This window comes from Dermacentor andersoni, chromosome 5, assembly GCF_023375885.2.
Source record: "Dermacentor andersoni chromosome 5, qqDerAnde1_hic_scaffold, whole genome shotgun sequence".
Lineage (NCBI taxonomy): Eukaryota > Metazoa > Arthropoda > Arachnida > Ixodida > Ixodidae > Dermacentor > Dermacentor andersoni.
In genome coordinates this window covers 94,552,255-94,580,012 of record NC_092818.1, presented here as the reverse complement: position 1 = coordinate 94,580,012, position 27,758 = coordinate 94,552,255, and the positions used below count along the sequence as shown (strand labels likewise).

Genomic DNA, 27,758 nt, shown 5'->3' with positions numbered 1-27,758 from the left:
GAATGTTACACGTGCAAGAATGTACGTGTTCTGAAGCTGTAGGACAATGTATTTTTTAATATATTTTTTTATGTATTAGAGGAGACTTAACAGAACTGCAGTGTACAGTTGATGCTGTGGCGATTACTGAAGCGCTCATTCTTAGAGGTTGGTTCTGGTTTACTTGCACCGGCAGTAAGCGAAAATTGGTGGCCATGACGTAGTTCAGGCGCCTGCAGCACGCAGTAGAGAATAGGCAATAGCGTGACGGGTTGTGTGCAGCGCACAAGCCGTGTACTTGTAAAAGCTAGCTAGCCCTGCGAGGGGCGGATTGGTAGTCTGACAGCTGCGCTTGACCAATAGCGAATACACTGCGTGTACTTTTCTCGGGTTTCGAACCTCACTGCTGGCTTCCATATATGTTCTCCTGACACTATTTAGTACCCAATGAATAACTTGTCCTTCTATCACTTTGGATATGTAATCAGAATCAAGTTATTTTTATAGAGACGGGGCCCAGGCTGAGCCGCTCCCACCATCCCATTGCAAGGCTGCGCCCGCCTAGAGAGTCAGGATTTCAGAAAATGAACGATCTGAAGAAAAACGCTTTATTGTGTCAGAAGAAAATAGGAAAGAAGCTTCGTTTCACACTGTCCACCGCACACATTGGTAGCGGGCAATTCTGTACGCTGTACAGTCAAATAATACGAACAGTCTGTCAATATATTTTTATTCGCTTGACTAGAAATACCAAATTAAGCGGACCTGCCGACGTCAACTTGACGTCAAAACAAGTTTTCTGGCAAACGAATTCCGAAATTTTTGAAACACAAGCAAGTAAAACTAAGAACTAGCGCACTAACTACTACATATATATGTTGCTATCACTGCTGCCGCTTAGCGACTTCTTGCGCAGAAAGGGGACCTATTAGTCCCCGTTGTATTTAAGAGGTTGTTTATAAATGTTACGTTATTTTCAGGGGATATGGATTTTGACCAGTTTTCCAGGTGCTCAACAAAAAATAAATTGAAAAAGAAGTTTTTGCCGACCATTTGCATTGTTACGTCCGCCTACACTTCCCTCTATCCTTTACTTGCTCTAACACGTAAAACAAGCGATAAAAAATGCAAGCCAAGCCAATTAGCCGGAATGATGGGGACTCAACCTTTCAGGCAACGGAAGTGAAGGAATTATGAAGGTCAACTTCTTCTAGCGCACGTGTAATCCCAACTTGAGAAGCAAATGACCTCTACAGGCTTTCCCCTATCGCACAAGAGTTGCACCCTAAAGAAGGTTTTTTTTTTTTTTTAAGAACTAATAAAGGGTCTATAATTGGGCTCTTCATTTGCCATAGCATCTACTTAAGGTAAATATGGCTCTTCCAAGCTATGGAAATTTAATGCTGTGCTGTATTTTATCTTTTAATAATCCACACTTGTAGCATGCATGCACTTCATTTCGCCACTGAAAAAGAAGAGGGAACTAAGGAATTCTCTTTAGCTGCACAGACTCCGTGCATATTTGCGCATAACCTTCATTCGTAAAACTATTTCTAGCTATTTGTGGTAGTGGTGCTCCTCTGCGATCTGCACGCGGTGCTAGAATCTTCGAGAACAAACTGTTACATTCGATGACGTGGCATGTCAGTGGCATCTTTCTTTTTTTCTTTTTCAAATACATGCAAAATTATGTCACCTTATCGTTGAATCAAAGCGGACGCAACAGCGGGGATGTCAGCGCTTGTTGCTATGTCTTGCCTCTTCAACATTTTTCTTTGCGTGGTCACATTTTCCTAATGTTTGTTCTCTTTGCTCCAATGACAGTATTTCTCGGAAGATGGCACACTGTTTGTCACCTTCGTGTTGCTGGACCGATTCCCTGCTGACGCGAAGGTAGGGATTGAGGACACACAAGTCAGCATCGAGGAAATGAAAGACAACTTGAACAAATCGGTCAGCGAAGGCAGGCTTGGAATTACGTACAAAGAGGTAAGCTATACGACGCACTATATATATATATATATATATATATATATATATATATATATATATATATATATATATATATATATATATATATATATATATATATATATATTTCTTTTTTTGCATCGTACAAAACGAAGAACCCATCTAGCCACTCGTCCTCCATGCCGTATACTATTGTCGCCTCTAACCCGTGCTCACAAGAGTGACAACCATAGGGCGTCAGAATAAGCACATAGGGAGCCATACTCACTCACCAACACTCGCTCGTGTTCATAGTCACTTTGATTCAAACTGCAGCCGCACCCACTCAGGCTCACGCTCGCGTCTAATGTCCTTCACAGGTCCCTCACTCATACGCATACGCACGTCTATTCACATTCCCTGACAGTGACTCACGTTTGCTCAAAATCACCGTCACTGACTTTCTCGTTCTTTTACTCGCGTTAACAGGCACTCATGCAGGCCTGTTTTGTTTGTATTCGCATTCGCTCAATGTCAGCCGCACTCACTCCCATTCACACCCCAGTGCATTCATTCCCTAACACTCAGGCTTGCGAAATGAGTGTGGAGCGACTAGGAGTCCGGGGAGAGTACTCGTGAGGGAGAATGCCGGCCTGTGCTCACAGCAGCATTGATTGCTTATCGCCAGCGTGTTCGGCTTAATTTAAAGTGCACTTTATTCGCCACGACATTCATGTAAGCTGACAAAGTAATTGTAAAAGTTACTATGTGCAAATAGCAAGTAATAAAGCTCTTGGATACATATACATCTACAGTACATTTTGATATGTACTATATATTTACATTCTTTACCTTTTTATTACGTTCTACATTATATTTACATTACGCCTGATTGCATTTCTCTGCTCAGCAATATATAAAGATCGTGTATTCTACAACAGGGGCTCCTTTTGGATAGGGACGCCGTGCAAGAAGACTGATGCGCCGAGCGTTGGGCGCTCGTCAAAAAACTCTGGTCGACAAAATTATTCTGGAGTTCTCCCCTACGGCTCCCTCGTAGCCCCTACGTAGCCACGAGACATTAAATTTTATATACGTATTCGTAATAGGGTATTTCTCGTTCTGATTATAGAGGCGGTTGGCGTACTTATTGCGTTGTATTGGTTTTTCGAATGCGCGGCGAATGCCCGGGGTCCGGAACATTTCCCAGCAGGCAAAAGAAAGTACAAAAAAGAAACACGGCTGTAGCAATACGGCCCTCATTGCCCATTAAACTGGTTTTATCGAACTCGAGGGCCTAAGGAGTGCTGTCCTTGCACTTTGTGCTTGAGCACCAAGCGTAATTAAAGACATTCCTTGGTTTCTCCGTACAACTTTCTTATTTTTCGGCAACTGCGGGTAATTTGCTCGGGTGCCCGCATGTTTCAGAGCATATCTGAAGATTCCTGGTCACAAGGAAATTGCGACATATCAACTGTTGATATTAGATGTCCTACAAACACTAGCTCTCTAACTTCAGAAGCGGCAACGTGATACTGAATGCCATCGAACCTATATGCGCATCTAGATCACACAGCATTTCATACGTTTGGCGCTGAAGGTGAAGAACAGCGTCTACTGGCCACCCTGGCGGTCGATATGCTAGGCCTGTAATTTTGGGCTGAATAAAAGTCTTATACTACAACTACTACTACTACTTAGTTCGTAAAATAAAGTGACACTGACCAGATGTCGTAGCGAACATGCTTAGCGAGTGCGTCCTGCCAATCACAAACACATTTCCTGAATGGACAGCTTTGCGAATTTGGCCACTGATAACCGCGAAAATAAAGATGATCTAAATAAATAGTGGCGCCAAAGTGCATTTTTGGTGCTACGTGTGTTCCATGTAACGCCTAATGGACAGAACGGATGCATAACATTGTGGGAAGGTTAAACGGAGGTATACTGGTTGACTACTTTGCATGAAGTGAGTCGTAAAGGATCACAAAGAGAAAGCTAAGAAGCAACAAGAGCCTACACAGTACTGGAGCAGCACGCAGTGTTTCTAAGAGTCTGTCATGTTAAGCCTAACTCCTACGTGGGAAAAAAACGGTTGTCACCACGAAATGTGCTGCCAGAGCTCCTTTCGCCTTTGGAGTGCAATGAAGTTCAAATCCATGACCAGGCGGACAGTTAAGGTATAACTACTTGAAGATCTGACTGCTGAGCCGTGAAATCAAGCCTGACAGTTGGCTTTCAAACCAGGTAGACCAGTGATATCAAGCTTGTGTCAGGTACCTCACCGCTTAGAGAATACTTGGCTCATGACTGGCTGCACAGTTGCATACTCGAGTGGGGCGGCCGGAGTTAACCAACGCTTTGGTATTTGAAAGGAGGATATGGAGACTAAAGATAAGTGTCCCAAGCCCTTCATAAAAATGTCGTTGGGACTTCGTGTTTGAAACCCTTCCCTTCCCGTGTTTATCAGCCTCCCCGTTCCAATATAAATCAGAAAGCTTCTTCTCTGATGCAGAGGCACCTAACAGGTTACGCGAAGGGTTTACGCTGTGTAGTGTAAGTAGTCTACCCCTAATGGGAAGTATCTCATGATGAGCAAATAGTGCCCGGCGACTTGTGATGGTACAAGGAATTGACGAAGTATGTGCAGGGACGCATTAACGAGACCAAGCGAAGTCTGTCTATCGCGCGAAAAGTGTAATGCCTTGTATCTGCACAAAAAGGTGTAATTTGCGAAGTTAAGACATTTATTCGTTGTAATAGTGTAAATGTAGATGATAGGTAGCTTCATAAGCGATAAGAAGCAATTGAAAAAAAAATGATCAGATAGAAAGCCGTTCTCGCCAGGCCACTTTGAAGGCTTACTTTCCCGCATTTCGTATGTACGCAGAGAAGCCTGCTTTGGGGCTGCTCACTATAAATACAAGAATAACTGATTGGTACATGTAATAATTATAATATTAATAATAATAATAATAACTTATTGGTTGCGTTAAAAGGAAACTGGTGACGTCGCCGTCGCCGCGTCAAAGTCTTCACGAAAAAGGGAGAAAGAGCTGTGCTGAAACCGGTTGTGATGGCGTTCGGCTCAATAGATGCGATCGCTTTGAGCGGCCATGCGGCTTCCTGGCAATTCATCTCCACACCGTTCAGTACACGCGTTTCGTTTCTTTGGCATCGGAAAAGCAGTGGGTGGACACGCATAAGCTAGGGAGAGCAAGTAACCAAAAAGCGAACAGCCGAGCCGAAGAATGTTCACGCATTCGTAGACAATACTCAGAAATTGTGCTTATTGTGTGTCGCTATGCAGCCCGCTTGTGTTGTTTGTAAATAGGTAGCAGTAGCAAAACACGCCACCAATTTCCCCAGAACAAGCCCTCTTCAGAAGGGCACTCGTCAGGAACATCCACCGGGTACTTACAAGCACGCTGAGCGAGTTCTGATGGAAGCACGTTAGTTCTGGGTATTGCGAAAGCTGGCCAGTGAAGAGGTGCAAGAGTTGCAAGCGATAATGCTGAAATAAAATTTACGTAAATGTCCCAACGAACAGTGTCATTAGAGAGGCTGTTATGTTCATGTCGTACAAATTAAAACAATTGTAGTTCATAATTACAGCTTTTGCACAGTTTAGGGTTTCTTTCTGTGTTGAAGCACGTATTTTTTTCTCTTCTTGGTGTCACCCTGCTACTTCTAGCAATGAGAGCGCAAGTAATTGTGAAATTTAAGCCACTTGTTATATCAGAGTCCTTTAGCACTGTTTATGCATTCCTTGGGATAAATGCGCTTTTTTGCTTAACACCAAGAACAACTTCAAAATGCTGTGGAAAACATACCACGCAAGGCGCAAATTAACAATTGCAACAGTCGTCCGATCGCGTTTTATGGTGTGCGTTCGGTCCAGTTTCGAAGTCGTTCTTGGCATTACGCAAAATATTTCGTTTTTCACGTACGATCGAAAGCACAACAGATCTGCAGAGCTGTACTGTGTGACCGGCAACAAACAAGTTTATGATAACAATATATATAGAAAAAGACGACGAGTAAAATGAGGTACCACATCGGCGTGCCGTGCTGATTAGTCTCGTCGGCATGTCGCTCTTTCAGGTGAACCTTACAGCATCGTCTTGGGGCTTCGGACTGCCCCTAACGCCGAAACCACAACCTGTACCTCCGTTAACAACCGCGACGCCTGGTCCCAGGCCAACGACCCCTGGGGCGGTCACTACTCCGACCGAGGAAGTGAAAACTCCGGCCGCGGAAGTGACTACAGCGGCATCTTCGAGTGCGACTTCTTCTTCCAGCGCCCCCACAACATCTTGGGAGATCATCACCGACCCTGTGGTTACGGACCACAAGCCCCATGACTGGGACACTACAACGTCTGCGTACCACGTCATAACCGAAATTCCGCTGGCCTACTCAACCTACGCGACGCGCTACTCTCCTGGAGTAGTCGGGGGAACGACGGCGGGGCTCTTCGTGCTGGGAACGCTCATCGGGGCGTCGGCTACCTACGCGAAGAGTGTGTTCTTTCCAACCGCTTCGCTTCCCACGACGGTGTTTCACTGAACAACGAAATCTCAGCGACCGCGCAGGCACTTCAGCACAAGATGGCCGATGTTTGCCCCCCCCCCCCTCCCCCCCCTGAACTGTTCATTTATGGAGTAAGGAAATCGACGGGAAAGTCCGCACACCTTAATTTTCTCTTGCGCGTTGTACGCGATGGTCTGATCTATTTAGCTGTAGGGTATCAGGTGGACAGATTGGAACCACGTGCTTTATGGCATTCCACCTCGCTTATGTATGGACGAAGGCACACGAGTGATGAAAAATACTCGGGAAGAAATGCTGTTTAACGCGTGCGACAATGAAGAACCAAATAGTGAATGACCGGATGTCATAGGTTAACGCGGGGCGCTGCCGCAGTGATCTCTCCTCGCTTGCGCGTCTTGCGCTTGGCATAACTTGTGCAATGCTCGTGACAGATAAGACTGTGGCACTCGATGTAAGAGGCGCTAAATGTCTCAACCTTTTGCTGCAGTATGCAGCTCATTTCTTCATGTCACGTATGTGCTGCAAATTTGTGAGCCTTATTTCTGTGCATTGATTAAAGAAAACAAACTGGCATTTTTATTTTTTCGGGTCCAGTTTCGAGTCCAAATATCCTTTTCTTTCCCTTTGTAGTATTTCTGCTTTGCAGATACGTTAACGTTAAAAGAAGCAAACGTGGACGTTAGAGAGGCAAACGCGAAACCAAGCAATGATTTGGCTACAATGTTAATTAGCATTAAAAATAAAATCGGACTAAACATACAAAGGGGCAATATGAAAAGCGACATTACAACTCCATAGCGCTCCCAATTCAACCAACCGCCGAGCACGCCGCCGCAGCAGCTCCCTGTGCGCCACATTGTTGCTGCAGCCAATTCTCTCCCGACGTTTTCAATGTGCTCACTTTTTACGTTCTCATCAGCAGTCGAGCGCCCTCTGTTAACATTGTCTGAAATTTGTACTTTTGCACCAGATGACTTTACATTTCGGAGTTCCTATAATCTCCAGACTATATTGAGGTTGAAGCGATGGCGAATAAATGATAGAAAAGTTTTGAGGGACATGTATGAACGGGAGGACTGCCCAAAAGAGAGTTTTACCTCACTCCATGCTTCAGAAGGATATGAAGGTTGTCCTAGAACCATGCGGCGCGTTAGACAGAGCGTCGGAAATAAAGATGGTTGTTCTCCACGTCTCTTTCTCTATTTCAATCTGTTTCTAATTGTACATGACTCATAACAATATTGATCTCCATTAGCGTTTATTCTTGCCTGAAACGGCACCCCGTCCGTTTACTCTCTTCACCAAGTTTCATTGCCACTTCGGCTAATTACTTTCCAAACGTTCACCTGTGTTCTGGTAATCTTCGACCTGTACGGAACGTTTGGACTTTTGCGAGCGTAACTTTCGGTGACGCACGGAGCGAGACGTCAGCTAATGCTACGGTCAGCGCTTCGTCCGTGCATTCTGTTTGTCTCGTCCTATGCGTTGTTACACCACTTAGCTTTGACATGTCCCAGCCGGCCTAAATTAGCATACTGAATAAGTGTCCACACAAGGACAATGCACTCCTAAATTAGCACTGTTTCGGCGTTCACCCGAGTACACCTACTCAGGCTTCTGAGGTTTCTTGCGGGTGCATTAATTTGTCATCCAGACAAAGCACATGCTCCCTACAGTATGTTGCACGGTTTTAACCCTCTATCTCTCTTCATCTGCTTTTGCTGCCTCTAAGCAAACCGCGTTGTGCGTTGTAACGTCCGCGGGATCTTTGTTGATGACATAGCGGCGCGCGTTTATGTAGTCGACACGTTTACACAATCTCTCTGAAATAACCGCTGACAACTTAATTATTATTCTAGCAGGACTAAGCACGTCGTTGCTCTTTGCTGGCAAAGGTATACTGAACTGTCAGCATGGGCTCCAAATTTGAAAAAAGAATACTAGACAGTCAGTGAAGCCGTTGAATATGAGGTGCTGTTCTGCAAGGAAATATGTGTGCTATAGAGATGCCTACAAGCCGCTATCATATCTGCTGGTTTCGTGTCGGCATTTATTATTTTGTTACACAAAACAAAGGTGCGTTCACTGGCATTGCTCTGTCGTTCAGAATTTCGTGATATATAAGCCGGAGCATCCAGTAGCACTTACCCTGCTGCCGAAAAGGGGTGTTGCCCAAATGTGAGAAATTTACGAAGATCAACGAAGCTGATTAGTATTGTGCGCTCTTCTATTAGGATATATCTCTCTTTTAGAGATTACTATGAGCAGACGTTGTATGTATGGAGTTTATGACGTGCTTTAATATTTTGTTACGCAGAATATAGACGCTGCTGCTGCGCTTACAAAATATCCATCATACACGGCGTCCGGTTTAACCGAGGGAAGTGTAAACCTAATCTTGAAAACCGGTTATCCGGTTTTATAAAAACGAATATACTGGACATACGGTTTACGTAACCGGTTAAACGGATAATCGGATATTCGAACGTGAATATTTTGGTACCACTATCTCCTCATTCGGACATTCGCATTTCTTCGCACGTATTACGATTTCATGTGCTAAGAGCAATAATTCACAGCCTATAAAATACGCTATTTATTTCCTGGTTAAAATGCATCTACGAAGTCTTCATTTATGCTTCCTTTTATGCTTCATGCGTCCCTGGAAATCGACAAAGGGCTACTATTGCTTTCTCTGTAAAAGCGTCTGCACCTTCAGGCCTCCAATAAGTATGCGTGGCAAAAATCTAAGAACTTTCCCACGAGGTCTGTGCACCGCATAGTGCAAACAGCATATCCAAAATAAAGAGCTTCGAGAATTTCTCTGATTATTCCGGTTAGGCACTGGGACCTATAAAGTTGCCCATTAACCGATCGGCGACCTCCTCTGTAGCATCCCCGAGCAATTCTCGCTTGCAATTGCTTCAGCAATCTCTGTTCAATAATACGCGAGCGTTCTCAGGTGCATACGACTATCGCGGTGGGGCCATATCTCTCACCGACGGCACCAACACACTGTCCCCAAACGCAGACATTGCTCAGACTGCATCTTTCAATAGCTTTGCCGATTTTTCTTTACAGGTGGCGGTGACTTCTGCTTTAAAAAAAAAAAAAAACTACACAAATACCAAAGTAAAGGAAGAGGGAAAGTTTTCACGCAGCGATTCAACCGGATTTTCGTTACTCCACGAGCAGATGTGCGTAAATTTACGAAACTGAGTGACACTTGCGACAGGAGTTGAGAGTAAGCTCATGACGTAAACAAAGTTCCTGTGTACCCCTGTTTAATGCGTTAGTTTCTTCAAACCACTTTTAAAACCGCTGTTGTCAAAGCGCGTGGGCACGCAATCACGTGCCACTTTTTTTCCGATTTCGCGCGCTATAGTGAAAAGCGCGAAAAAAAGTATCATTGCTCCTGACATAACGCGATGAAAGCGATTGAATGGTTTGTTTTAGAACATGGAAACAATTTTCCATCGGGAAGGTACACCCTCGACTGAAATCTTAAAAATGTTTAAGTAAGCTTCTCACATTAGCCGGTAATTACACAAAGATTACTTTCGCGGTGGGTGACGACTGATTACTGAGCGGCGTGGATCTCACAGTCACTTATTATATCAGTTTTCTTGAAGAGTTTCTAATGTTAGCTGGGAAACGCTGTACAAAAACAATTTTGTTCCTGAAATTGACTCAGCAGAGTATATTTGCTCTACCACAGCATGAACAAAAGATGACTATTTTTCAGATATTTATAAATAATAGGTTTGTCATCAAAACCACTAAATATGTGGAAAGTGCTCATTTGTGGCATCAAAGAATCTTGAAATTCGGAAGAATTGCACAGATCTGAAGTGCAGATGCTATGTTGACATATAATGGGAAATTCTCATTCAATAACTCCATTTCTGCATTTTTCATATTTCGGATGACGCACTAATTTGTAACGCAAGGAAGCAGACAGCTACCGGTAGCGGAAGCTTGTTTTAGCAGTTTGTGTATTTCCTGCAGTTGAAAGTATGCGCTCCGAGCTTGTGGATGAGGCTATGTTGCACGCGTTCTTCTTCTTCTTCTTTTTCTTCTTCTTCTTCTTCTTCTTCTTCTTCTTATTATTATTATTATTATTATTATTATTATTATTATTATTATTATTTGCAAGTTGTACTATTAGGGGGGTTACTTCGACTCATAGGCCTTGCACCATTACTTCAGCGCGTCCAAGTTTTGTCTAAGCTGGGGCTTGAAGAGTTGCCTCTAACAGCTGACTGACACGTGGCTGGGCATTGAACAGTATACGAAGTGCACTAGTGCAGTCTGGCTGGTGGCCCTCCATCATTTATCAGCTGGAGGCGTTGCGTTGTTCAGTATGTGCTTAACATCGATACGGATTCTCCCCTCCCCCAACCCTGGCATCTGGCTACTCATATTGGAGGACTTGGTACCTGGGACCGAGAAATGATGGCTTCTGACTAGCAGACACCAAGTTGTGCAGGGCGTCCCGGTTCAAACAAAATTGATGCGATGTGCCTCTATATGCGAACCGTTTCAACGAAATGAATCGCTTACTCGGGCTCTAGGTACAACGCAAGTGCCTTCTTCACAGGTAGAAGAACGGAGAGGGGGGACGCCACATCGTTGCAGATATTGGTAGTGGCGAGTTGAAGAATGCTAGTGGTAATGTGAAGATGAAGACAACAATAAATGTATTCACTCTGCGCGTGGTTTCCAAAAGCGCGGCTGCTCAAACACACGCGCAGTGCTGACATTGTGTGTGTGTGTGTGTGTGTGTGTGTGTGTGTGTGTGTGTGTGTGTGTGTGTGTGTGTGTGTGTGTGTGTGTGTGTGTGTGTGTGTGTGTGTGTGTGTGTGTGTGTGTGTGTGTGTGTGTGTGTGTGTGTGTGTGTGTGTGTGTGTGTGTGTGTGTGTGTGTGTGTGTGTGTGTGTGTGTGTGTGTGTGTGTGTGTGTGTGTGCGTGCGTGCGTGCGTGCGTGCGTGCGTGCGTTCGTGCGTGCGTGCGTGTGTGCGTGCGTGCGTGTGTGTGTGTGTGTGTGTGTGTGTGTGTGTGTGTGTGTGTGCGTGCGTGCGCGCGCTGGCTGTGTAGATAATAATTATCGCATCGCACCTGCAGTAGCATATCAGGTGATCAACCAGCCTAACATCTCTGGCATATCATTAAAGTCTCTCTCTCTCCCTCAATTCCTGAGGGAACGTGCTGGGCAGATAAACTACCGCTAAATAATTTCCACTCATTCAATAAAATTGGTTTGCTCTGAGGCAGCCCATATACGACTTTATTCTGATTTATTATTCGGCCATGCAGTCCCACAATGCGTATTTGTATCCCTTTGAAACAGTGTGCAGTGCTGTGGTATCACACTCCAATCTTTCTGCGAACACAACAATTCTGCATGCATATGGTAGCGGGCTGTACAGCTGTTTCCTTATTATCATCGTCATAGTGAACCTAATCCTTGAAAACAGATGTTTCACATTTACAAGCTCCTCCGCTGACCACAATTAAAGTTGATGACGGTAATACATGAGTGCGTAAATGTATATCTGCCTGGTACATTTTACATTTTACAGCGAAGCTGTTAATGCGACTAAAAGCGCACAAAACTGTTATATGGCCGTTTTCCCGGTTTTCTTTGAAAAAGCTAGATCACTCAGGAAACCTACATCTTGAGGAACAGTGGGAAATGCTAGGGGCGATATGCTGCCGATTTTGAGGTCTGTGTGTTAATTAGGGGTGTAATTAAAATTGATAAACCCTTGTTTTCTGCCTCTTTAGAGGCCTTGTATGAAACACTAACAATGTTTCACCGCTTCCCTGGGCGAACTAAATTGGCAGCAGTTTTATATTTAGAGGGCAGGCGAGAAATTCCATGGGTGTTAAAGCTATGAAGGGTAGAGACTCGGGCGTGTTTGTAGTTCAAGTTTAAAGTGCGCGAGAGACCGGGACAAATGAAGAAAATACACACACAGCACTGACTTCCAACAACCTTACACAAAGCGAAGACCATGCCTACAGGGTATCCCAACTATCTTGCACCAATATTTAAAAATATGCAAATGCCACATAGCTAGACAGAACCAAGGTAATGTTGCTTGCCGTCGCTTGGAGATACTCAAATTATTTTCTTTTTTTGCATTCCGCCCAATTACATAATTAGCCCTAATTATAAACTTCTCAAATATTACAATTCGATGGAAAGTGTCAATGAGAATATTGTAGAGCAACATGAAAAATCTCCCGATACAGTTTTCTGTTGCTCAATACGGGCTGCATAAACGGTTTTCCGAGATGTGGGAAAGAAGCCCGCGTATACATGCAAAATTATCGCGCGACTGGGCGCTCGGGGCACTTTGCGTGTATTCGCGGGTTCCTTTCACGCTCGGAAAAAACATTTTTTTATGGCTGACTGATGAGCATGCGAAGTTAAACGTGTGTTGACAAATTAGAGCTTTTGTAAAAAAAAATATATTCATCAGACAGTCGAAAACGTTGCCATAGCGTTATGGGATGTGTTTTCAAATATCCCGACAAGAATTTACGTCACACTGAGCTCACATCTGCTGAAGAACGGAGCACGTTAGTAGCAATGCGTGTTGAAAGTGTAACGCTTCTTGCACAATTATGAGCTTTTAAAATAAATACCGAACACTCGTTTTCTACCTAATTTTAGGCGTTATACGACGCATCCGCGGCGTCCTCATGGAGCTAAACATGCTGCCTTGGTTACATTTCGTGGAAATAAGCGGTAGGTCATTGGTTTAAAAAATTAGATTCCGGAGTTTTACGTGCGATATCACGGTACGGTTATGAGGCACGCCAGTTATAGGTTACGTTCAATAAAAAGTGGCATTGATTAAATTGCGATCTGTCTTAAAAATAAGCGAAGGTGAATTCACTTTGACATAATGTTCTCAACAAACAGTAGGAAACGGCGATATATCGGCTGCACGACGCTTTCTGCACATGCGTAAGGAATCGTTTCACAAGTGCCGTAATTTTTCCACGTAAGTTTATCTCGGCATGCATGGCATCCATAATGTTTCCCTCATTTTCGCCAAATTTGATATCGGTGGCTGTTACAGTTCTCCCCGTACAGCGGGCTAAATTCTGCGCCGTTCGTAAAACACACCTATGACAGCTCGGATCGCTCGCATGTGTAATTACCGTGGTGACGTAATTAAACCACGCACTTTGAACTGCTCGAGTTGCTACATAGGTGCAGTTCCCAGAAAGGCTATTGATGACCCACCAAATTCTTGGAACTTCTTTGAAGACCGACATGCTAGCGCAAAATACCACCCATTGGTATGTCCCGCACTTCCTTGTGTTCGGGCAGATCACCGCATTAACTCTTCCGTAAAATTTTCTATATTGCTATGTCGGCCCTTTGTACTCGTTCCGCTCACTGCTCGCAGCGCATACTTTTCTCGCCTTAAGCCCGGAGAAGGTAAGTGAACCGGTAGCTTCAACTCAGCAGCTAATCCCTTGTCACGCAGTACGACCGCAAAAAATTCTCCAGGAGGTTTGCTTACACCGTCCCTGCACCAGCGCTTCACAGGACAGGATCTTCGTCCGCTGGCTCGGAATACAGCAGTGATGACTAAGATAGGGGGAGGGGGGGGGGGGGAATGGTTGCTGCCCATTATATCCTTACGTGCCGTAGGCTGTGTGAGGATGTCCGCTAAATACGATACCAAGTCCTACTATATACACTGGTAGGATACCTGTTATGCAAAAAACGTTGGTTGCTGGTCATTTGCCAAGCGGTGTCCCTGAGCGTCTATAGTGCTGGCAATTTGCTTCCCGTGCCAGGACTTCAGTTTCCCAACTGCACTTGCACAGCAGTGACATCCCAAGCACTGCAGCAAGGATGTCGAACAGGTAGGACCAAGTGCGGGATTTCACATCTCACAAACCGGGTGTTTCAGCTAACACTTTCAACTTTTTTTTTCAGAACTTTCCTCTGGCAGATAGCACAACTCTAGTCCATGAGTAGGTCTATTGGAGGAGGCGGATATCGCTTGCACAAAAAATTTAAATGCATAATCGAGGAACTGACAAAAACTCACTAATTAAGTTTTTAATTAATTACCATAAGGCACATATTGCAATTTACAAGTTGTTTTTTTTATTATTCATATTTCTACCGTACAATGCGCTGGAGGCGCAGCGATATGGCGCCAACCAAGGCACCCACGATAAAGAGTCCGATAGCCCCCACCACGAAAGTCACCAGACGCGCAGTCTTCGTTAGGCCACCGGTTTCGTTCTTCGGGAGAGCCGACTGATCACGTGCTTGATATGGGTAATAAAGCGCTGGCGGTGCTTTCTGCATCGTCAGATTACCGCTAAACTGAAACGGGGCAGTGCTTGAAGCCTTGCTAGCCGGAAAATCTTCGTCGTCGATGCTCCTAAGCGTACGTGGCGCAGCCGTGAACTCGATGTCCTCCTATACAGAAAGTAGAGATTTTAGTTTTGGTGCCATCTAAAAATCATTCAGTGTAACACAACTACCGCGTAGAAACAGAGAAAGCGCTCAGACGAAATTCTGGATGTCAGCGCTGTGTGTGTGTCGTGTTCTCGCTCTGTGTCCATGTGCAAGTTGCGTTAAACTAAACGCCTTTCTAATAGCATGCCAAGAAGCCCAAATCAGAAGTTTGATGAAATTCAGAGATCTAATTTCCTTATAAAATTTTAAATCAGGAAATATATTTATTCGTCTTCTTTTTACTTACTATAATGTACTACTATAACGTAAAACAATCCCAATGAGTTTTTATTCCAATCTCCTGGCGTCAAATTTACGTAACCGCCTACGCAAGCATCGGGCGGTGGCCCGCAGCGTTGTATGAATAGCCCAACCAAACGCTCTCCTCGTTTATAAGAGGTCACTTCTGTTTGCTTTCAAACCGAATAATATTGCCTACATTGAGCAGTTTTTCTTGTCTAATTCGCTGACAAGAGGTGAGGAGCATGCTCAAGTGGAGAGAGTTTCGCGGAGGCCGAGCCAGCGCAGCGCGGGTAAAATAGATTACCGGATGAGGAGAGTAGGGTCGGCGTCTGCGATACGTCCGCTTCCCCTTACTTAGCTTGGCATGGCTGGTCTAAAATGGCGGCGACGTGCAACGAAAGACTAAGAAAGTCGCTAAAACGGATCCTCAGGGAAGAATAGTTGGCAGAATGATGCCGTACACGTGGCGAAAGGACTCGATAACGTTATATTGCCACGCAGAAAGCTTATTATACCTAAATAAATCCACGCACTCCGGAAGGTGCGAATAGCCAGCGACTAAGCAATCGTTGGGCAGCCATCTTCTATTCCTTTTGGAACGGAGAAGTCTCCGGCTATTCAGAAAAAGAATTCTATCTTGTTCGGTATATTAATGCATCTTTAACACGTACACGTAACTTTGACACGGTTAGTTTTCGCGGTTTTGGTGACGTCCCGTGAGAGACAGGCGAAGAGCGGGGTGGTCCGAAAATCTTTTTGACCAATCGTGGAGGGTTGATTGCAGAATTCTAATTTAAAAGTTTGGAATAGCTTTACGTTATAGCGCTTAAGTAAAACATACACATAAATAATAAAATGTTAGGCGCTACGCGAAAAGTTGCTTAATTGCGTGGGCGCGGGTATATGGGAAGACCGAGATGTTTGTCGGTTCAACTTTTCAGGCTACATTTACTGATTTGCTTCAATGGAGGCGGCTTCTTTCTTTCAGCTATATGTTCCCAAACCAAGCTGAGCATGCGGTCAGCTGTGCATGCTGGTACTTTAGAAACACGAAATCAATAGATTGTAAAAATTACGCCGACGGTACTGTGTACTTTTTACTGAATGCCCTGTCTGTTGCCATGGGTTTTTGGGGAAGAAACAGTAGTGCATCGGTCACTTCATTTCTTTCTCCTCTACAGGAAATCTTAAGAAGTGTGGCTGCCCCGACGAAAAATTTCAATCAGCGCTTAACTGTGTCTATGCCATTGCGTGTATGCGGGTGTCACTTAGTAGTAATTAACCTTCAGTGAAGGAGCTGTTGGCGTTCTAACGTGGATCTAATGCCAAACGCATGGCTCAATTCGAACACAGTGGACAGTAAAAAAAAATAATGAAAGGAATCCGCGCATGCAAAACCCAGAACCTTCTCTGTCACAAACATTTATCTAAATTTATGCCCACTAAGTCTTTCGAAATGTTAACCTTTACCGAAATCGAACCACGGTAAAAAGATGTCCTACATAGTCAGGAGACGCTTGTACAGTCTAGCTAGTGTGTTTATTGTTTCTGTGGAGTAGAGAGAGAGAGAGAGATGCAAATCAGAGAAAGGCAGGGAGGTTAACTAGACTTAAAACCTCCGGTTTGCCACCCTGCACTATAGGGAAAGAGAAAGGGGAAGTAAAAACGTAAAGAATAGCGTGACAAAAATAAAAGCATGAGACTTTGGACACTCGTGAAGGGCGTGGCACAAGGCCACAGATCCAAGGCCACAGCAGCGCCCGGGATAAGTAGATCGGCATGAGCTGTAGAAAAAGCAATTTGTCTGTGCCACTTCAAGTAAAAGCCGACGGATCGAGGTTTTCGTGCTCCCAAGAACATCTACTGCTACGTTGAAAATCACACTTCGATCAATTTCACATTGCATGATTGCTTCGCGGTATTACATTCGGAAAACGTATTCACAAAACGGTGGGAAGGTGCCTGTCACAGCATATATTGCGTACATCCAGTCTATAGGCTGGACATTCCCACAGTAGATTACTTCGATTATGCTTGTTCTAACGAGTCCGTCACTCTCCTCAGTATAGTTTTAATCATCCGGCGTGGTTTCGCACCCACTGAAGTAGTCCTGTGTAACCCTGCGCTCACTCACGTTGAAAGGTGCTCCCCCTTCATTATATGTCACCTTCCTCTCGTTATCTTCTCTGTCCGCTCTTTCAAGGAGAGAGAAGCCTAATCCTGTTATATTGAATTCATTGTCCATGATAAGCGGCCTCTTGCTCCTAATTTGTCGTTACAGAATACCCAGGTATCGTTTTTTTTGTTTCCTCTATCAGTTCATAATATAGGAACTAGATGAGCTCGAGAACTTGGTATCTCAGCGCCGTTTTCAAACGCTGGCGTGCTAAAACCACGAAATAGGAAACGCGCGATTGGTTGTTTGGTTCGTTTGTTAAGTAGCTGACAAGTTATATAATTAATTAATTAATTAATTAATTAATTAATTAATTAATTGACTATTCGGTTACCTTGTCAGTTAAGTAAGGCGTTAGTTAGTTAATTAATTAATTAATTAATTAATTAATTAATTAATTAATTAATTAATTAATTAGTTAGTTAGTTAGTTAGTTAGTTAGTTAGTTAGTTAGTTAGTTAGTTAGTTAAACCATTTGCTCTCTCAGTGCCACTGCAGCACTAAGAACAGAAGAAAAGCACGGAAAGAAATAGAACATAATGCGAACATATTACTTTATGGAAAGGAAGGTAGAAATAAACTGGCTTTCTTACCTTTTTTCCGGGCGCATTGACATTAATTTTTAGCGTCTTCTCGTCCACGTATTTCTGAAGTGAGGCCTTCATTTGCTCTAGCGTAGGCTCGTCCTTAACGGAAGTAAATCCATCAAGCAATGAAAACTGAATGTAGAGCTTTCTTTCTTCGCCGAATACCTACAAGCGATGTCAGAAAATGCAAACGATTTGCTTATTAACTGTATACTAACAATGCTGAGTATTCGTCTACTGCTTACACGACATACTTACAGCTCGCAGTCGTCCAATCCTAAGTATTCCGAGTTTCGATTTCAAACTTTGCACTATCTGCGCTTTGCACATCGCCAAAAATAGCGGCTCGACGGTGATGCTCACCACGTCTTCAAACTTAGCGTCAGGATCTGAAAACAAAGACGACAAGAAGCATATTGATCATTTTTGATGAGATTCCATATCGAAGCGTATAGCAAGTATCATTTTACACGTAAATACCAAGTCCCTTATCTTTCATAGCTTTTTCTCATCTTTTTTTTCTGCTCTCTCTCTCTTTCTCTTAGAGGCTTTCAATCCCTCATCCCCTCCTCCACGCAAAGTAGGGTGTAAGCGACTATATACATGTTGGCAGAAATCTGTGCGTTTCATTAAAGAGATTCGTCCCTCTATTTCTCACGTTTAATTAAGATAACCGCAGTAACAATGTATAATGCCCATAACAAAGTGCACAAGAAATTAAATTTGAGTAAAGTGAAGCATTTTCCATGCGTCAAGATAGTTTTGCTTCTCTCCCACGGGCGAAAATCGAGCCCTTAATACCGGCACCTCCGAAGGACCAGCAAATGCGGAACCACCTCCAACGCATGTGACCTGCCTTGCATATCGCATATATATTTTACATATATATTTTGCATATATATTTTCTGCAGCGTGGAGGATGGTGCAGCACGCGGGGGCGTGGTTTATACGAAGCAGCCCGACTGTTGAATACTCCATTAAAATCGGAAACAATCGCACATTTTCAAAAGTGAACGAGATCGCATAGAGCGCCTTAAAACTACTCGTTTACTAGTGCGGAGCTTGGCCAAAAAGCGGTATTTAGTTACATTTATCGCGAAGTCAAGATGCCAACCGAATGTGCGCCGTCAACGTGCGCGTTTCCGCTTCACATATCTTGTTCGGCGCCGCTGCCCTTAAGATTTTGACTAGTCCAACTCGTGAGACTATTGCTGGAGGATGGGAAAGTCTAAATGAAATGTTTTCTTTTTTTGGTTGTCTTTTTTTTTTTTTTTTGTTTCTTACGGCACTCGCATCGTCTGGCAAATCCCTTAATATATATGTCGCGACACTTCAGAAATTGCGCTGGCGACATAAATGTGCTGATCTACTTTATTTTTCTCGTCTAGGATCCGCGCTTAGTGAAACTTAAAAATGAAAATAAACGTCAAACTAAAGAAATGCTATACGTCGTTGTATTAGTAAAGGCGACAGCGTACAAACTTCGAGATGACACATTAGTAACATTACATTTGTCGAAATATGGTATTACTGGTATGGGTGTCACGTGTGGAAGGCGGCTTAAAAAAACAGCTCAATAAACAAGATGTCAAAACACAGCAGCGCGGCTGCCGCTGATGCGCTCATTCAGTGAGCGGTTACTGTCAATGTCGTAACTGAACTCCTGCATCTGCGTTCACTCATCATGGGAAAGCATAATAAAATCAGTCCTTAACGGGCCCCTTCGGAAGATACAAGGCTCCCAATGCTATGCATACACTATGGTCGCAGTCCTTACTCGCATCAACAGTGAGAATACCGCGTAATAGTTCGGTGCACTGTAATTAATCACCTCGCCGATAGCCCTCGATAACCCCGTTTCACAGTTTCTTTCCCGTTGCCATGTTTCGAGTAAAGCCGTCTCTAACAGTCTTCGTGAGAGAAATGTATGCTAGTTTACTTACACGTCAGCTCGAACTGCATAGAATAAATATTGTCCCCCATGCAATCAGTGACATCGAACGCCTGCAGGTCTGTCACCCATTTGTTGGCTCTGTCAACTCGGTAGAAGGAATAAGTCAGCTTCTCCCAATCGGTCGTTCCTTCGCTGGCGGTTACGGAATCGTCGACCTGAGTATACAACAATGAGAGGAACAGTCAGCTTCAAGCGGCCAAATCTTAAGCACAATCCATATTGAACTTTTTGCATAGGTATAATCGAAGAGGGATTTCCTTTTTTCTTTTCTTTTTTCTGAGTACATGACGCACTGTTACATCGTGCCATGGTAAAAGCATTCATATGGTCCTTCCATGGTGGATCCCGAATGGTTCCAGATCCCCTCTGCAGAACCGACGCTGCAAGGAAGCTTTATTTCCTGACTAGAGCTATGACCCACGCTTATTGGTCTTCTCCTAAACTCTAGTATTTTCATCCTACTATGCTTGATCGTCCCTTAAAGCTGCAAGTAGCATCAGAAGAGTTTCCTGCCCTGATGTGACATTGCTGTGCCTCTATTGGCTGAGAGTGTAATTTACAGAGGGTTGCTCGTTTCGCGTTAAAATGTGCGAGATGCTAAGGGTAACGCTTGCGGAAGCACAGAAACCGTTCAGAAACTTTTGCCTGTGTCTCCCAGTCCGATGTTGAGCGTGAACGTCCCTGGACAGAATGAAACCGGTTGGACTCATGACTACAACCGGAAACAAAAATTCTTACACCATGACCGTGCGCGAGTTCCTTGAGCAGAAAGCAAAAAGACCAGTACTGCTATATCCAAAGTGAAGAGGCACCTGCGACTGCTTAAGACTTGCTGTGCATCTTCACGCGTGCCGACAACAACGATCCCTTTCAGAGTTCTGGTGCAACGTTGTGGAAGCTACGCAAGAAGTTCGGTGACGAAAAAAGTATCACTCCGCGCGTTCCGTCCATGCTTCGCTGCGCGCCAACGGCGCTTGCTCGCGCGAGTGTGCACGTGAGGCTGCCGCGACGCGCTGCCGATAAACGAAAAAGAAAAAAAAACGAAAAGAAACGCAACGAAAAACAAATTGATCTAAAACAACGCATTAGACAGTTTGTTTGTTTCAAAGGATTACATTTTTGTTACTTTATTCAATAGTGAACCTAAATAGAGAACAGTACCGCACAATTTCGATCAAGAATATCGAACTCTTTCTATGTGCGGACGCAGCCACAGTGAAAAGTATTTCTAGCCTCCACAGCGTTGCGCCTGATGTCTGAAAGGAAGTATAGTGTTCTTTCATTCACCACTCCCTCTTTTCAAGCAAGCTAGAGAATTGAAATTGCCTCGTTAGTCGGTGGCAACCTAAGAATTCAGTACAAGCTCCACCCGCAAGAGCAAGGAACAATTGTGTTGCTATATTGTTTCTTTCAAGAGACACAGCAAGAAATGTAACCCTACCCGCCGTCTATGACACCGTAACTGAAGGTGGCTGTTTCATGTGAATCACGAAACAAGCACCTTGGGGATAAGTGATGCTTGTCCTGCGTGTACATGACCTTTGTCATCGTTAAGTAACCCAAAGGTAACGGTGCCGGATTGTTTCGGCCTGCCGCTCATTCAGCTCGGCATCCTCCTCTTGCTGTTTGATTGCCTCGCTCAGGGTGCTCTAACGGCTGGATCGGCGACCCCACGGCGAGCCCTTTCACGGGCGAGTTCTCGCCGTCGCTCGTCGAAGGCTGCCAGTTCCTCGGGGGAACGCAACAATGCGTGGCCTTCCCATCCGTTTTCTGAGAATGAACTGAATGAAAACAAAGCCGATGAAAGGGGGGGACAGCACGCGCGATGCCCTTTCCTGCCCTTTCCCTCCCCGGCGGAAGCGAAACAGCTCTGATTGGTAGCGCGCGTGGCGTGAGCGCGCGCCTATGCAGGTGGAATCCTTGTTAATGACTCACGCTCTGGCGCCGGTGCAGCTGTCAACTCATCAAACTGCCCTTACCCGCAGCTGCTCTGCTCTGGGAGCCACTGGGTTTTTGCGTGACCATATTGCGACCGAAGCCAATACAAGCTTCGCTTGAAAAGCATTAATGTACGATTGAACGGCGCTGAGTGGTCCTTCGAGTTATGAACTCCTGGCGGGCATGCGACCGCTTTGAGACGCTTGGCGGGTCTTCATTTGGCATTACCGAGGCGCTTTGAGAAATCGGGCGAGAGCTTGCGCGGGCAATCAGGCCGCAGAAAAAATTTCGAGGACGCTTAAGCTTCGCCTTTAATAAAGTGGAACGCGATAGCATTCAAAGCTCCCTGACCACTTCTCTTCAAAGATCCCTGACGTTTCCCGGCAACTGCAGCTTATGTAACCGCAATGTTTACTGGGAAACGCTGGCGGCAAACGCTATGCAAGAAGGCGAGCTTTCTGGTAGAAACGCGGCCTCTTGCGTCGGCCGCGATGCAGTAGAATGCCTCAATGCGCGCGCCGCCTGAGAGTGCTGACATTCTTTTAAGGGGTCAGTGCCGCCTCACCTCACCGTCGCTGGAGCGTCCGCCATGTTTGGGCACTCGCTGGGCTAAGGTTAAACGCGCAAGTTGTGCAGGCCGCTTTGTCGCCCTACTGATCCGTCACGAAGTTCGCAAGATGCCTGGATGTTGCCTGCCGCAGTGCACGAACTACGCTAGGGATGGCTCGAAGATATTCTCTTTCCCAAGGGACCCTAAAGGAAGACTCCTCCGGGTGGTGAAATTCAAGCGCGACAAGTGGCAGCCGACGAACGCATGCAGCGATCGTCGGCTGCCACTTTTTTTTTTTTTCGGGGTCAGCTTGCAGAAGTACTTTCTCTGTCGCCAGCGTCCTTTCGTTCTTTTTTTCTTCCCGAAGGTATGATTATGGATATTATCGCATTATTACAGAACTGTGAGCGTTCGCTCCTTATAATGTTTTTTGCCGAGCAGCAAATCCAATCAGAAAATCTTATATTGCGTTATTTGGTGGAATGAATTCCCAGAACTACTTTCCCATGAGCGGATATTTTCGCTTCTACAATTTCATACGCTGTCATCAGTTTCAAAGGGGAAATGGTGGCACTGAAAAAAGTTTTAAACATCACAGAAGTACGGTCGTTCTTGCTGCTATTGATAAATGACATTTTTATGTTTGGCGCATTTTTTCACTGTGCCAACGAACAGGCCTCTACACGCTTTCATTTTTACATTTTTGTACCCTTACGTAGAAACCTCACTTCCAACTATGGTAGTGAGGTCTTAACTTCAAACTCACTTCCAAATGCAACAGGGTAGGGCTGACACCATTCAGCATCAACTTGCAAGAGATCGCGTAGCGTAATGTAAAAGAAGTAAGTATCGCAGATAGCTCGTTGCAGGGAAAGCGACCTCTCACTTCTCTCCGTTGAATTAACGTTTTCATTGACGAGCAGCGTATTGGCAACCGCAGTCCGCTTTTGCAGACAGCCGGACAGGCCGCCATTGGAATCTGAACCTCGCGACATTTAACGATAGAACGTTATCTAGTCAGGCAAGTCTAGCAGTGCTATTGGAGGAATTAGAGGGCAGTAAATGGGATATAATAGGGCACAGTGAAGTTAGGAGGCCAAAAGAAGCATATACAGTGCTAAAAAGCGGGCACGTTGTGCTACCGGGGCTTAGCGGAGAGACGAGAACTAGGAGTCAAGATTCCTGATTAATAAGAATATGGCTGGTAACATACAGGAATTCTAGAGCATTACCGAGAGGGTGGCAGGTCTTGTTGTGAAACTTAATAAGAGGTAAGAAATGAAGATCGTACAGGTCTACGCCCATACATCCAGTCATGATGACCAGGAAATCGAAAGATTCTATGAAGACGGGGAATCGGCGATGGTTTAAGTGAAAACAAAATACCCTATACTGATGGGCGACTTCAATGCCAAGGTAGGCAAGAAGCAGACTGGAGACAAGTCAGTGGGGGAATATGGCATAGGCACTAGGGATAGCAGGGGAGAGCTATTAGTAGACTTTGCGGAACAGAATAATATGCGATAATGAATACCTTCTTCCGCAAACGGGATAGCCGAAAGTGGACGTGGAGGAGCCCGAACGGCGAGACTAGAAATGAAATAGACTTCATACTCTGCGCTAACCCTGGCATCATACAAGTTGTGGACGGGCTCGGCAAGGTGCGCTGCAGTGACCATAGGATGGTAAGAACTCGTATTAGCCTAGACCTGAGGAGGGAACGGAAGAAACTGGTACATAAGAAGCCGATCAATGAGTTAGCGGTAAGAGGGAAAATAGAGGAATTCCAGATCAAGATACAGGACAGGTATTCGGCTTTAACTCAGGAAGAGGACCTTAGTGTTGAACCAATGAACGACAATGTTGTGGGCATCATTAAGGAGTGTGCAATAGAAGTCGGTGGTAACTCCGTTAGACAGGATACCAGTAAGCTATCGCAGGAGACGAAAGATCTGATCAAGAAACGCGAATGTATGAAAGCCTCTAACCCTACAGCTAGAATAGAACTGGCAGAACTTTCGAAGTTAATCAACAAGCGTAAGACAGCTGACATAAGGAAGTATAATATGTATAGAATTGAACATGCTCTCAGGAACGGAGGAAGCCTAAAAGCAGTGCAAAAGAAACTAAGAATAGGCAAGAATCAGATGTATGCGCTAAGAGACAAAGCCGGCAATATCATTACTACTATGGATGAGATAGTTCAAGTGGCTGAGGAGTTCTATAGAGATTTATACAGTACCAATGGCACCCACAACGATAATGGAAGAGAGAATAGTCTAGAGGAATTCAATATCCCACAAATAACACCGGAAGAAGTAAAGAAGCCTTGGGAGCTATGCAAAGGGGGAAGGCAGCTGGGGAGGATCAGGTAAAAGCAGATTTGTTGAAGGATGGTGGGCAGATTGTTCTAGAGAAACTGGCCACCCTGTATACGCAATGCCTCATGACCTCGAGCGTACCGGAATCTTGGAAAAACACTAACATAATCCTAATCCGGAAGAAAGGGGACTCCAAGGACTTGAAAAATTATAGACCGATCAGCGTACTGTCCGTTGCCTACAAAATATTTATTAAGGTAATCGCAAATAGAATCAGGAACACCTCTGGTGGTGTTGAAAAAAACCGGGAGCGCCGCTCCGTGGCCTCCAAGATTTACGCGCGCTAGCGCACGCAAATCTTTGGCGCCGTGGCTGGTCTATAAATGATAGAACACGCTAAAAAAGGGGTTTCTGTTTGAGTTTCCCCGTAACAGAATCATGTTTTCTCGTATATTCAAATTACAGTCCGACGCTATCGCACCCGTAGGTTGTGTGTAAGTCGTACTTTACAATTTTTTTAACGTATTTTACTTTGATAATTTCAATTAGTTCAGTAACTTCTTTGCTCTACACCCACCGGAGGGCCTGAGTGGTTGGGTATGCGTGCTTCGGAATGCTTTTTGCCGATACGATGGTCGACGCTGGACACTGGACGCCTAAGCCGGATTTTCTGCGCCACGGCGCACTTAACGCTATCGCGTTGAAAACATCACACCAAAGGGCCTATAATGCATTCCCACAGCATTCCCACACGTAAGCAGTCGTACATGTCTCTGCCGAGCTTTCAAGCGAGCCTTTCCTTGGTCACCTCTCCGGGGATTGGCGTAAGTGCGTCAGTCAGTTTTTATCTTCGATGTATTAGCTCAACCTGTCGGTCAATATTAGGCTAAAAGACGTTTGCTGAAGGACAAATATTCTTCCATTCTGTCAGTACTTAAGCACTTTTGCAGTTTCCTAAGCAATTCCTTTTTCAAAATTAGTTAACAAGCTTGAACAACAAAGAAGTTTTTGAGGTAAGGCATACGAAACTGGAAGAAGCACCACCATTGTAGTTAGACACTTCGTTGTTTGCTGATTTGGTGGCCGCTGACAACTGAGCGTTATTTGAGTCAAAACTCAAATAGAAATGTAATAGAGGAGGAGCACGGAACAAGCGCTTCTACCGACGCCCCTGCGTGTTCCACGTCGGGGACGTCCACCTCTCACGCCATGGCGCCTACAGCGGACGACGTGGCGTGCTCACGGGCACACGCTTCGTGCGTATGGAAACGAGTACCACAACCCCGGTCCCAAATTATCTGCGAGTCTCTGGTCATCGTGTGACGTTTGACTACCGCGGCTTGCAACGCGTGTGTCGTCGGTGCGGTTCCAGCGACCACTACCGTTCACAGTGCACCGCAGCGTTCTGTGGCCGTTGTGGCGTCCATGACCACGAAAGCGACGGGTGCGACCGTCCTTGTCGGCGTTGCGGGGATAGTCACCCTACGGTCGCGTGCCCTGTGCGGCGTTCATACTCGGACGCTGCTACTGGAGCCTTTCTCCCCTTACCGCCGACGTCAACTGCGGTTGCGACTGCGCGTGACGCCGTAACCAAAGAAATTGCACTGACACCGCATGAACCAGCGTCAAGAAATGAAAAAGAAGAGGCATGCAGCTCGGGAAGTCACAACGCGCCATCTTCGCCGGCCTCCTCTACTGAAAAAGAAGACCGTGACGTGGCGGATCGCAACACGCCATGTTCGCTGGCCTTCCAAGCAGCGAAGGACACGCGTGCTGTGGCCGAAAGCGCCTCCACTTCGGCTGCTACCATCACTCCTCCTGATCGCAGCAAAGTTTTAAATGCAGATAAAACACCTGACCCTGCGATCACTACAGTCGATATACCCACGAAATCTGCTGTGGCTTCATCCGCCTCAATTGCATCTCCTACAACGGCGCAACCATTACATCTGAAGTTGAACCCCAGCTGCCGAAGTTGCCGGTGACGATGAAATCAATCCCGCCGCCCTACCGCTACCGACATGATCCTCATCAGAAAACAGCTTCAGCCTCGGAGTTGATAGCAGCGTTGGACTCTCGCCAAGCCTGGATGAACTCGACATAGAAATGGCGGCCCTACGAGACGTAAAGCGCGCTCTTGCGTCAGCCTCTGGCTCGGACGGCGGCCCCGATCGCCGTGCCGAGTTACAGCGGCCCAAAAAACCTCGGCCTTCTTCGAGAGGGTCGAAGAAGTGACGCGTGCACTGCTTAACCCCTGGACTTGTTCCCTTACTTGTTTCCTTACTTTCAAACGCACTTTTAACCTAGACTGTTTCTTCTCCTTCGCGACATCACGATCTAGCGGAGTTGGTATTATTATTTTCAACAGAGCTCTCTTACGAGATCATCATGTCTTTTATGATGGGACTGGTCGAATATTGGCATTTGATTGTGTACTATCTTCATTTAGGTTACGGATTTTGTGCAAAGTCCAATGATTTTTTCCGTGACCTGGACGTGTATTTCCTTGACGGTCGTCACGTGGTGCTCGTTGGGGACTTTAACTGCGTCTTAGAGACGCGAGCAGATGTGCAAGGCCCGGGCTGGGGTCGCCCTGATTGGAACGCACGGGAGTTGCGTCGCCTCGTCCAGCATTTTTCGTTGCTGGATACATATCGACTTTTTCATGGTTCCTTATTTGCCTGGACCTGGCGACGCGGTGCGTCGTCAAGCAGGTTAGACCGTGCCTATGTGCCAAGCAGTTTAGCTCAGTATGTCACCCGGTCTGATGTGATAACGTTACCTTCATCCCCTGTTTATATTTCCGATCACAAACCAGTAATACTTGAAATTCGCTTCCCAGCTTCCTCATCAGTAAAACCTTGGCGTCTGGACATCCGCGTTCTACATGACGCGCGCTCGCGCTCTTGTTTGTCAAGAGTCTTGGGCGCCTCTGTTTCTAGATCTGACCGAGAGTCATGGGATGCGCTCAAGGTGCAGTGGCGTCTGCACTGTTCAGTTGAAGGA

At 45.3% G+C, this 27,758-nt stretch overlaps 2 protein-coding genes across 2 annotated transcripts in view; one reads left to right on the top strand and one right to left on the bottom strand.

The window, feature by feature from the left end:
• Window positions 1-7,671, top strand: part of LOC126530898 (uncharacterized) — a 37,428-nt gene extending 29,757 nt beyond the window's left edge. Inside the window, exons 12-13 of the mRNA XM_050178220.3 lie at window positions 1,804-1,968; window positions 6,034-7,671. Of these exons, the coding sequence (XP_050034177.2) occupies window positions 1,804-1,968; window positions 6,034-6,498 (630 nt within the window). The 3' untranslated portion in view covers window positions 6,499-7,671. The remainder of the gene's footprint in view (window positions 1-1,803; window positions 1,969-6,033) is intronic.
• A 6,841-nt stretch (window positions 7,672-14,512) lies between these two features.
• LOC126530899 (uncharacterized) overlaps window positions 14,513-27,758 on the bottom strand; it is a 46,574-nt gene continuing 33,328 nt past the window's right edge. The window contains exons 10-13 of the mRNA XM_050178222.3: window positions 19,933-20,098; window positions 18,248-18,378; window positions 17,996-18,154; window positions 14,513-14,944 (exon numbers count right to left, since the gene is read on the bottom strand). Of these exons, the coding sequence (XP_050034179.2) occupies window positions 14,639-14,944; window positions 17,996-18,154; window positions 18,248-18,378; window positions 19,933-20,098 (762 nt within the window). The 3' untranslated portion in view covers window positions 14,513-14,638. The remainder of the gene's footprint in view (window positions 14,945-17,995; window positions 18,155-18,247; window positions 18,379-19,932; window positions 20,099-27,758) is intronic.